Source organism: Haplochromis burtoni, unplaced genomic scaffold, assembly GCF_018398535.1.
Source record: "Haplochromis burtoni strain Fernald_Lab_line unplaced genomic scaffold, NCSU_Asbu1 Contig_44, whole genome shotgun sequence".
In the NCBI taxonomy this organism is placed as follows: Eukaryota; Metazoa; Chordata; class Actinopteri; order Cichliformes; family Cichlidae; genus Haplochromis; species Haplochromis burtoni.
In genome coordinates, this window is record NW_024582405.1 from 2,646,223 (window position 1) to 2,658,252 (window position 12,030).

General features: G+C 39.5%; 1 protein-coding gene across 8 annotated transcripts in view; it reads right to left on the reverse strand.

Annotated features, from left to right (window-relative positions):
* The window catches only part of shank3b (SH3 and multiple ankyrin repeat domains 3b), a 66,622-nt gene that overhangs the window by 20,097 nt on the left and 34,495 nt on the right, over positions 1-12,030 (reverse strand). For 4 of the 8 annotated variants that reach the window (XM_042220205.1, XM_042220208.1, XM_014333245.2 and 1 more), the window contains exons 3-14: positions 9,183-9,354; positions 8,831-9,034; positions 7,322-7,393; positions 6,795-6,903; positions 5,001-5,152; positions 3,046-3,175; positions 2,868-2,905; positions 2,625-2,741; positions 2,433-2,510; positions 1,305-1,371; positions 970-1,192; positions 140-315 (exon numbers count right to left, since the gene is read on the reverse strand). In XM_042220205.1, coding sequence (XP_042076139.1) covers positions 140-315; positions 970-1,192; positions 1,305-1,371; positions 2,433-2,510; positions 2,625-2,741; positions 2,868-2,905; positions 3,046-3,175; positions 5,001-5,152; positions 6,795-6,903; positions 7,322-7,393; positions 8,831-9,034; positions 9,183-9,350 — 1,534 coding nt within the window. In that variant the 5' untranslated portion in view covers positions 9,351-9,354. The remainder of the gene's footprint in view (positions 1-139; positions 316-969; positions 1,193-1,304; positions 1,372-2,432; positions 2,511-2,624; positions 2,742-2,867; positions 2,906-3,045; positions 3,176-5,000; positions 5,153-6,794; positions 6,904-7,321; positions 7,394-8,830; positions 9,035-9,182; positions 9,355-12,030) is intronic. The other 4 variants (XM_014333252.2, XM_014333246.2, XM_042220206.1 and 1 more) reach the window with 3 other exon arrangements.

The window sequence follows — 12,030 nt, forward strand, 5'->3', positions numbered from 1 at the left end:
AGTGTTTATTTATTCTTAATTCTTTGGCCTTTGTTTTGGTGATAGTTATATATCCTTATTGAGTTATAAAAGTCAGACATTTCGAGTTTGTTTAGCTCCTGATTTACACTTTCGATAAGAATCATTATCCTGGTCAAACCTTTGACCCGCTCTCCTCGGTGCAGCTGGATCTCTCCAGTCCCCTGAGGGACGTGGGACCGGGTGGCGATGAAGGTGCGTCCCGGGACGGCGCTATACAGCCTCCTCTTCCTCATCTGTGGGGTCGGGGGAGGAGAGGAGGGAGGGCTGGTCTCCACATGACCTCCCCCACTTGGACTGCAGGTGAGAAAGGAGATACTGGCTTGACTACACCTTAAAGGACATCTTGTAATCAACTTTCAAATAAAATCACTGAAAAACCATTTTATGAGAAAATGAAACAAAACAACATTTTAAATGTAAAACTGAGAAACCTGTTATATACACATGCTCAATTTGAACCTGCAACCGGCTTCAAAAAAGTTGTGTCAAAAACCAGAAACGCCTAGAAAAGCTGTAACATGCTGGAATGGAACTGGATTGAACTGGATAAGCAGTCGACACGATGGATGAATCTACAGTTCATAATGTGATCAAAAGATCTCCGTGCATAACGGATATGTCTGAGGACTTGCAAGTAACCAATCACACTGTTGTGATGTTGTAGTTTTGCGAGAAACCTGTTGACGACCACGCAGGAAGAAAATGAGAACCTGGAATCTGGTAACTCATCTGTAAAGGCACCATTAATGCTGAAAGATTTATAAATGAGCTACACCGGAGCATGTTTTGGAGCCTCATGTGCTGCTGACCAGAAGATGTATTTTCAGGGATGATCTTGCTTATTTCAGCAACACAAAGCCAGCATCCTTGTTAGTATTAGGTGAAATCATGCACATCTCATGGGTAACTTTTACATGTGTAAAGGCACCATTAATGACTTATAATTACCTGAGTCGGCGTGTGTGTCGGCGTAGCGAGTGTGTGTGCGTGTCGTGGTGCGTCTCCAGGCTTTGAAGGGAGGGGCCAGGTGAGGAGGCGGGGCTTTCCAAGGCGTTGTCACTGGCTGAGCGAATCAGGGAGCGAGGAGATGACAGGCCGTTTCCAGCTGTTGTCCGGGTCAAGCCCATGCGGCGGCGCTTGGTATAGGAGGGAGTTTCTCTGAAGGGAACTACTTGGACGCATATATACAAACACACACACACATAAAAACACACAGAGAGTTAATATCCAGCCACTGTGCTAACATTGACACACGCACACGATTTAAATGTGTTGAAACTCACCAACGTCAGACGTTTTGTGGATTTTTATGATTTCTGCCAGATCAAAATTCCCGGCAATGATTGCCACCTGCACACACACAAGCCAGGAATCATAAAAACACACAAACCGTAGGGCTCAAAATTAAACTCACAGCTTTTTAATCTCGTTTCCACCTGAAACACGAAACATCACAGGAGCAGATTGAACAGATTCACATTTCTGTATCTCTGAAGTTGCAAATAATTTCCGGAGATTTCCAGAGAGTTCCAGGATTTTCAAAGTAAAATTCTCTTTCAACAAGTCTCCTGGTTAGAAAATAATAAAAACTCACAGGTACAACATGAGGCGTGAAAGCACAAGATTAAAGAGAAACTAAAGAGCCAGTATAGCAGCAGGCATCCAATCACAGAACTGCAAATGTGTCTGTGAAGCTGAGATGTTAACATAATTAGATGTGCTGATGGTTAAATGCAGTGGTATCATTTCTGGCATTGAAACAAGCGCTCCTTTCTGTTTTTGGTGGGCTAATTATTTTTTCCAGTAACTGCTGTGTTTTGTTTCTGTAGCTCTAACTTTAACGTTTTTTTGACTTCCTGGTCTTTATGGGGGTAGATATAGTCTTGTTTGGATTTCATTTTTTTATTTATCAGAAATAAAAAAATAATAAATGCATTATATTAAATTATATATTACATTACATAAATTAAAATATAAATAATAAAATAATAAATAATTCTAAAAAATTTTTTTACTTAAAGGCACATAATGTTCCTGTATTTGTACTTTTAAACGGTCTATATATGTTTCTTATTTTATAATATTGTATCTGAAATGTTTTTTTCATTAGATTTCTTTATGTTTATCTTATTTATTTAGTCTTTATTTGATTTTTATTGATTATTTTGGATATTTATTTATCATTTTATTTGTTTTTTACTTCAATAGAAGGTAAAGAAAAAAGACTTTGTTGTTGTTTTTATTTTATTTATTAATTTTTGGATTATAATTTTTGAAACTAAAAGCTCATTTTAAAGTGTAATAATCTTTTTTTACTTATTTTCATGTGAAAAGCTGTCTGGTTGTTTTTTTTTTTTTTTTTTACTTTAAAGGCTTCTTTTATTGATCTGCTGATTGATTGACTGGTTTACCTGAAAGGCCGTCTGGTTGTTGTAGTTCTTGATGTCCTTGTTGGCTCCTCTGAACAGCAACACTCGGGCACAACTATCCTAATGAAAAAAAAACCCAAACCCCCAAAATGTGACTAACAACATACATTACACCCACAGGCCGCCATCACATGACCAACATGTGCATTACCTCTTTGTGTGTGTGTGTGTTACCTGGTTGTACAGAGCGCAGAGGTGCAGTGCAGTGTTTCCTGATGCATTCTGGGAACTCATGTCAGCGCCATAGAACAGCAGGTGCTCCAAGTGCTGCACGTTGCCATAGCGACATGCCTGAACTCACACACATGCGCCCACACACACAAACACACACACACGCACACACAGAGTCATAATTGTACAGGGCTTGAACTTGCCATCAGTGCAAGTAATTTTCCTGATTGTGTGTGTGTGTGTCACCTGATGGATTTCCTGCCACCCGTTCTCATCTGTCATCCCTGTAACCATGACAACAAGTACTCTTAGAGCTAAAGTGTTTTTTTTAACACAAAAATATAAATAAAATAAATAAATAATAACAGAGCTCCACAACATATCAGATGATTCGTCAGATCGGTCCTATGAGACCCCCTCATACCAATGGTGGCGTGGTCCTGCAGCAGCAGCTCGCAGCAGTAGGGGGCGCCGCCCACCATGGCCGAGTGATAGAGCGGAGTGAGGCCTCTGCTGTCCTTGTAGTCTGGAGATGCCCCGAGGTCCAGCAGAGTCTGAGGACCAGGAGAAACAACAAAAATGCAGTGATGTTAAAGAATGAGCAAGTACTTTGAACCTGCATTGTTTCTAATGCGCAGCCGGGGGAGACTCCTCTGCACCCACTGTGTAGAAGTCTATGAAGTAAAAATCTAAATTTAGGGTCTTATTAGTACTAGAAAGGACCATAAAGCAGTAAATCCAACCCTCACGTGTTACGTGCAGATTCATCCCCATCACTAAGATGGTGAAAACAGTCAGCTGTGGTTTCAGTGATTTTAATTCATGGGCCATAAACAGCTTATTAAATCTCAAGTGAGCCAAAGAAATGAGGAAAATATGTTCAATATTATTTTTTTCTCTTAGATTAAAGATGCATTCTTTAAATTCCAATAAAGTCTTTAATTTAAAATGGTTAGAGGAACTGCAGGTTTTGATGGTTTGGTGTTAAATTTGTTTTTGAAATGATGGTGGCAGCAGTGTGGTGGAAACATGTTGGCCAACACGGAGCAGTTTGACATTAATCCATTTAATAACCATCCTCCATGGAGGTCAAGCAGACACACTAATCATGAAATTACTAATTAATTAAGCCACTGCTGCTGCAGGAGCTGCTTTTGTTTTTGATGTAGTTGGTTTTGTGTTTTCTTGCTTTTAATTAGGATATATTTACCAGACAACGGACCAGTTGCAGGAACCAAAGTATGGAAAGAATTGCGCTGAGAGACACTGATTCAGTAAAGGACTAGATGTTACAATCCCAGACAATGTACTGCTTTTAATGGAGAAAATCTTGAGGGATGGCTGTTATGAGGAAAAGCAGCCCAGCAACTTTACCAGCAGCACACATCGTTGTGTGCCTCAAATTTGCCTCAAATTTCGTTCTTTTACCCAGGCTAACCTGACATTTTCCCTGGTTAGGTTCAGGGATTAGAGATCTGATCTAAATTGTTAAAATTTGGGACACATCGTCAGTAGTGGACCTTGGATTCATCGGGTGTTTCGACAATTATCACTAGACATCGTTATCCAAGGAGGCCCTGCCTGCTGAAAAGAAGTGAAGGATCTGTTGGTTTTGTGAGGAAAGAAAAGATGAGAGATAAGTGTGTTAGCCTAACTATTAGCCTAAGAATCCGTCGTCAGTATTATATGAATCATGATAAAACACACCTACCATGTTTTGGGTTCCTGCAACTGGTCCGTCGGGTTATTGTCTCCCCAGAAAAACTTTCCATGTGTTTTTTACTATTTCTGTTTTCTCTTTTTTACCATTTTTGTTGTCGTGTTTCCTATTTCTGTTGAGTTTTGTGTGCTTTTGCAGCGTTTTTCTTATTGCTGGTGTTTTCTTAAGTTGCATACCATTTGCCCTTTCAGGGCCACCGTATATATTCTAGCTATTCTAAGTTTCTGTTCCTTTAATCTTGTTTCCTGTAAAACACGTTGTTGTATAAATACTGCTCTCTGGCTTGCTTATGTTAAAAAAAAAATGTATTTAATGGCATTAACTCACTAGCTTGAAACACTGAACAGGCAGGCAGCAGCCGACATTTATATAAAGGTGAGTTGGTGGATTTTATCAGGTGATGTGTTTTTTCAGTCGGGTTTTTTTTAAATGTTGCTGTCAGATGGAATGAGTCACTCTGTCCTCACTGAAGAAACATCGCTGTATATTAATGTTAAACCCAGACAGGAAGCAGGACTTTGGTAGCTCACAAGATGGAAAAGCTCGGCTGAAATGTCTTTTTGTTGGCTGAAACCTACAAAAATCAGCGAGCTGTGGTGTGATTCAAAATAAAGTGAACACATGGAGACAGAACCAGAGAAAAAAAAGTGTTTTCTTACGGTGAGGGCGGCGCTGTTTCTGCAGAGGACGGCCCGGTGAAGGGCAGTGATGCCATCCCTGGTCCTGAAGTCCAGGTGAGCTCCTCCATTGCGAAGAACTTTAATCAGCTCGCAGCTCTCCTCCAGCTGCACGGCCAGAGTCAGAGGACACTCTGAGGCACATGGAAACAAGTCTTTGTTAGGCTGAAGGAGAATATCCATCTTTAAAGTCAGTAACAGCTCCACAGCTGCGAGGGCAAACTGAACAATGACACTCGCCGAAGATCAGACACTCCTGAGAGAAATAAAATCTGGAAAAACTGTATAAACGTACATTTTCACGTCTGCCTCATCAAAGCTGTAATTAGAAACTAAAAAACAGCCTCCTAACAGTGAGTCAGGAAGTCTTAAAATGGATTCAGAGGTTGGTACATAACAGATAACAGAAGGGGTATCGATGCTAATCAGAAAACCACCTACAAGTTGTTTAATATGTGAGAAGCAACATGGAAACCAAGTGGGGATGATGTTCAATTCAATTCAGTTTTATTTATAAAGCACCTATATCACTGCAGAGCATGTAACAGACCCACTGGTTCATCGTGTGGATGTCACGGTTTTGCCTCTCGTAGGCGTGAAATGGACACGCTTAAGTTGCAGTACCAGCAGGGGGCGATAATTTATTTAAACCCAGCCGCTGCTAACCAAGAAAAGTATGAAGTACATTCCCGGCTCCTTCTGTGTCAGGTAAGATTGAGCTGCACATGCAAGTGTGTTAGTAATGTTTCTTTAAAAGTTTACCCATGACTGTTTTCTAATGGCTTTAAATACCTTTACCTTTACTGCAAGATAAAGATGCTACAATAACAGAGACAATCAAAGGACCCTCTTTGAGCAAGCACTTGGTGACACTGGGAAGGAAAAACTCATTCATGCCTGGCTCATGGATAGATAAAGTTGGGTATCATCTGCAAAGCAGTGAATATGGATGTGGTGCCTTCTAATGATGCTGCCTAAGGGAAGCATGTGGTGGGTTCAGACTGTAGGATGTTTCTCAGACTAATCATAGCTAGGATGGTTTCGGGAAAGAAGAGCCAGTGATGGTTCATACATACTTTTCTTCTCCACTTCAGCATTTTATATAACATGTCTCATTCACCCAATCATACAAATAAACTTTTACTTACTTCCTATCTAACATTCAGACACCCTCTAATAAACATTTTGGTAGCTACTTGGGGTTCCTTGCCTAAGAAAATTTGGCATGGAGACACCCACCAACCTGCCTACTAATACATAGCCACTCAAAACTTCATGGAAAGACAACAGTGTTTGAACTCTTTAAAACTGAACCTTTTTAGTCCTTCTCTTTGTGTAGCAATTGGCCAAATTAGCTTTAACAGTCCCTTTAAATACACAAAACCTTACAATCAAATGACCACAACAAATGTTTCAAGGTTTGTGTTTCAATATACTGGATACTAATAATAAACACAATATGACTACAGGCTGAACATTGGAGCATCAAGGTTAGTCTTTTAGTTTTTTGTAGCCAAGTGATCAGCTAGCTTGGTTATCAGGCTGCATTTATAGATTGTATAGGAACATTACACAGATACAGATACATGCTAATTATGCTCAGTAGCATCCAGCCAATAAATACTATACAGAAGTTTAATTCAACAAAACTGGAGGTCAAACTTCTTGAACTGTTAGTAAAATTAATTGCACAGCAGAAATATGTTTATATTTATATTTCCAAAATGCAATTTCACACACTGAAAAATGATGCTGAAGGGATTTGCTTCTGCTCACCTCCCGTGTCAGAGTCGTGAAAGTTGGGATCGAGGCCTTTTTCCAACCACTTGGAGACCTTCTCCACATTCTTCTGGTGAACATGTTCCATGAAGCGCTTCAGATTGGCCTAACAGGGAAAGAAACACAACATAATTTTCTTATTTACTGAATAATATTCTGTGAAGAAGCAGCACAAACTCCCTGAATTAAATCTGAGGTGAGTGTGGAGGAGTCGCAGTGAAGCAAACGCTGCTAAAATTTCCTGATCCTTTTTGCACTCTCAGCCAAATATAAATAACACATCTCCGAAAGCATCCCTCTGCATATTAAATGTACAACTATTTTTGTACATATTTATTTAAATCCTTTCATTATTTATTTCACCCAAGCTTCATATCATCACTTGCAGCAGTATTGTAACTGTGGGAATACAGCAGTAAACCTCTTTGTGTCCTTATTTAGAGACAAAGTGTGAGCATTTTGCATTAATACTGTAAAAATTCTGCAGCATTTAAATCTTGCATTAACAGTATTGTGTTTCCTACCTTGGTATGCAGCTTTGCCAGCTGTTTGTCGTCCACGTAACTCTGGGTGTAAACTCTCCTCTTGTAACGAAACTTCAAAAAAAGAGACACAAACAGTCAAGTCTGGAATAAACTGAAGCTACATGATGCATGTAGAGGAGATTTCATGAGTTAGCGTCATGTTTTTAAATCGGTCTGTGATTAAAAAGATCACCAAACAGCCAAGAGCAATAAGTGTCATTCCCTGTTAAAAATATCTGACATTAACCTCTTTCAGTAGCGCCCTCTGGTGTATTAGCAGCATGTTTATGTGGGAAAAATTGCTGGAACCACAGCAAGAAGTCTATTTTGAAAGGGGTGGGGCTTACTGTGATATCACATGCTCATTGGCCAATTGTGAATGACTCATGATTAGCTAATGAGCATCTTGTAAATAATCCCCGTTATTGATTTTTATTGTGACCATAACTTAATGACCATAATAAACTGATCAAGAAAGTGTTTACAGAGCTCCATACGGAAAGCTGTTTTCACAAACACGTCTACCACTGCAAGTTATTTGGAACCACAAAAGTCGCCCTCTACTGCCCATAAGAAAGAAAGCAGGTTTAAGGTGCTTCAGGGAAATGTATGTAAGCTACATCCATATTTTATACCAGAGGTTTCAAACATTAGGCCCTGGGGCTAATTTTAACTGTATTTTAGTTTATCTTTAGTAGTAAAGACTTCCTCTAAGGTCTAATACAGAAAAAATTAAATGACAGAAAGGTTCCTGTTTTTTTTCACTATCTACTATTGAAATTGTTTATTTTTTCCTTACAATTTAAGAGTTGCAGTAGTTGTTTACTACAGCAGCATTTCTTTTTCATGCAGAAAAAACTGAAACGCACTGTTGAAATTGCACTTCTTCTTATACTAAGATATCTCAAGGCTTAAATGTGTAAATAATACTGACAGAAAGGGGAGTTTCACTGGTCTGGCCCAGTTAAGGTTAAAGTAGGCTGTATGTGGCCCATGATAAAAAAAACAAAACGAGTTTGACATCCCCTGTTTTATACTATCTATGGTATTGATAGTTAGTTGCATTCTACTTTTCAAAAGAGACTGGGGGATACTCTGACTGCATTAGTATGATGCAGATGTTTGCATTTATACTTGTGCACAGGTTTGTCTGTATCATTAAGAGTTAATTTTACTAAAAAACAACAAAGGGAGAAAACTTCACAGCTAGGTCTGCATGCAGATTAAACAAGAGAAAACAGCCTGCTGGAAGAAAGTTGCTCTAAAGAGGTGTTGTTGATATTCTAATCCACAGGTTCAAATATCTGTTTGTTATGTTTATCTTCACTTAAATGTGAAAATTGAAACTACATGGGTTTTTGATTAACTGAACTTTAATCTAGAAAAATATTACAGGGTTTTCTCTAAATATTACAACACTTCAGTCCTAATATAATGTTCTATAAGTTATAGCAGTGCTGTACGTTTTAGTATGTTTCAGTGTTGTAGAAACACTGAGGTAAAGTTTACCTCCAGGTACGGGATGGGTGTGATGGGCGGGAGAGGATACTCCTTCAGCAGCCGCTCCTCGTCCAGAAACTTTCCGGCTCGGCCGTTGAACGCCGGCTGGAAGAGACCATAGTTCAAAACATCCGACAGAGACTGAGTCAACGTCACCAGAACCCTCTGCTTACTGGTCCAAACTGGTAACTCTGGGTCCAACCGCAAACACTTCTGAGAGAGCCAGAGACAGAGAAACAGGCGGACAGACAGAGAAAGAGACAGCCGGACAGACAGACAGACAGGTTTGTGCTGTGCCTTATGTTTATATACAAACTGTACATCGACACACAGTACGCCTGTGTGTGTGCGTGTGTGTTACCGTCTGCTGCAGGTCCGGGATGCCGATGCGGACGACGATGCTGTTCCCAGTGGGCGTGTCCTCTCCCTCGTCGTCCCTGGCAACAACAGAGCCTGCCGGGTTGCCGTTTGTAACCGCCTGTTGCCGCGGGCGATCATGTTTGGTGTCAGCAGCCGGACTCAGAGGCATGTGGCTGAAATAGAAAGAATGGTGATTATGACTGCTGTACTAATCACAGAGCAGATATAGGCAACACTTTAGAACCTCGTCACACCCGCTGGATTTAATAATGCCATTCAAAGCTGCTGGTAAATCACTGAGACAGCTCTGCCACTCCCAAGTCATCATGGATGGGGGACTGTTTTAACCCAAACCACAATCTTCATGTCAAACCAACCAAGTAGTTCTTTGTGCCTAAACTTAATTAGGCAGTTCTCAGTGTCTAAACCTGACCTAAATCTAACCAAGTAGTTTTTTGTTAAAAGCACAAACAAATAAAAATGAAATGAAGCAGTGACTGGCAAAAAGCTAAACCATTTGCACAACAAAAATATGCACAAACAATAGGTTCCAGATGACCATTAAGCATGGATTATATGGTTGCAAAAATTGTCTTAGAAATTCCACACGCCAAACACAACAGAATGGACAAGTTATCGTGCCATTTTAGTTCTTTAACCTCCTAGGACCTGCTGTCCACATATGTGGACATCACATTTTGGGATGTCCACATATGTGGAGAGTGCATGCTCAGTTGGTGCTGTGTATGTGTAATGCCCCATAGATGAATCTATGCGGTTCCAAAAAACTAACAGACAGGTACGTGTGCCTTGGATCGGCAGCTGATGATTTTATTAATGTCACTTGAACCCAAGCAGAACCCTAGCATACTCACAGAAGAAACTAATACAGATTCAAAGAACTGTTATCTCTTTGCAACAAGTACTTCAACAGGCAGCACATCAAGGCACAGATGCCAAAATACACCTCGTGTTAAGTTCACAAAATACTAACACTCCAGAATTTCATTTCATTTCATTTCATTTTTATTTATTTCACACTTGGTACTACAAACAAAACAACCACATCTTCTATCAACAATGAGAACCCTTTCGGTAGTGAAAGATAACAATGAATAGTGTGCTTGTTCAGACAGGCCATGTAATCAAACTCAGCTGAACCTAAACCAGTCTGCATGAGCCAGTGATCAGCTGTTACCATATAGACTGTGCTACTCAAGCTGCTTTAGACTGGCTAGAGTTGCTGCACATCTGCAAGTGACTTTGCAACCTGTCTCCAGTCTAAATCCTTCATTTCACATTGTTTCTGAATGAAACCCATGTCTGTTGCATTATTTCTATTTATTACCTTCTATGTGCCTTTTTGTTGTCTGTCTATCCTCACATTGCTTCTACTTGTTGTGCTCCTCTGACACAGTTACTGGGTCAGCTTTGCACATTTTTTGCTTTGTTGGGACACACAATCATGGACCCACTTTAACTTTTAAATAAAGTTTAAATGAAGAGATGTCCAGACCTTAAAATCATATTAAAATATGGATTGAAAAATGGTCTCTATTATGACAGAGATATTGGCATGAATCTAACAGCCTCCTACAGACATCTCTCACAGGGGATATTTTGCATTTACAGAGGTTAACAGTTAAAATGGCTGCTTTCCATTAGTGTTTTCCACCGCACACCAAATGTAGCACATCAGCGTTCATGTAATTAAACACCAGGTATGTTCATAGTTTAATTCTCTGTGATCGTGGGACGATATCTTATTCATATAGTCTGCTGCTGACTCTGATATGACCTCCACCTCCTCCAACGCTAATAATGTCCTCAGGATGTTACATCACATCCTGTTTTTCACCCCTTAACCAAGCGTTCACACAGTGGGAAGTGTCTGTACAACAGTTTGACTAAAGTTTAGTTGCTGTGTGAAAATTATTAGACAGGGAAGGGAAAGGAAAGAGGAGAAAGAGGAGCTGGATGAAATTCATTCCTCAGTTATCTTGCAATATTCATTCTGAAAATAATGTAGTATTTTAATAGTACTATATGTTTTGTTGATAATTGTAACATACATGTTTTGATAACGTTTTATGATCTTTATTATTTTTTAAATTAAAAGGAAGGCCATATCAAAAGGATTAAAGGAGCTGCACTAGATATTCAGCAGATTATTTCCAAAGAGTTTTTGTCACACATTAAAGCAAGTCATGGTGTTCCACAGGGTTCCATGCTCGGACCCATACTTTTAACTGCAATTATACATTCTTTGCGTCAGAAATACTATAAGAAAACACTGCACACATTTTCACGCCATTGCAGATGACACCCAACTAGAGCAGGGCGATATGACCAAAAATTTATCACGATATACATTTGAAAAATTGCGATAACGTTGTAACTGACGATATAATTGACACTAGACAAAACACTTTACAACTCCACAACTTTATTAGTGAAAAAAAAAAATCAATGTATTTTCACTTAAACAAACAGCTGTTTTATATGTGCATTAAAGTTTTATAAAAAATTTGCAGTGCAAATGCAAATTCCTTGCTGACAGTTTAACCAAAAGGCATTTCCAGTGGAAATTGGCCGACATATCCTCAGCATAACCATGTATAATATCCACAAAACTTAAAAAGAGGTTATACACACACACAGTAGGGTAATATTATGTTGAAGCACAGTACGTATCACTCCGCGAGGCACCTGCCTACGACATCTGTAATGCTCCGACAATCCATCAAGCGGTGCGGCTTTGTGGCTTAGCAAAGTCGTACTAAAACATTTGACAGATTTTCGAGTGCCGTGTACTAGAGATGGACCGATCCGATATTACGTATCGGTAT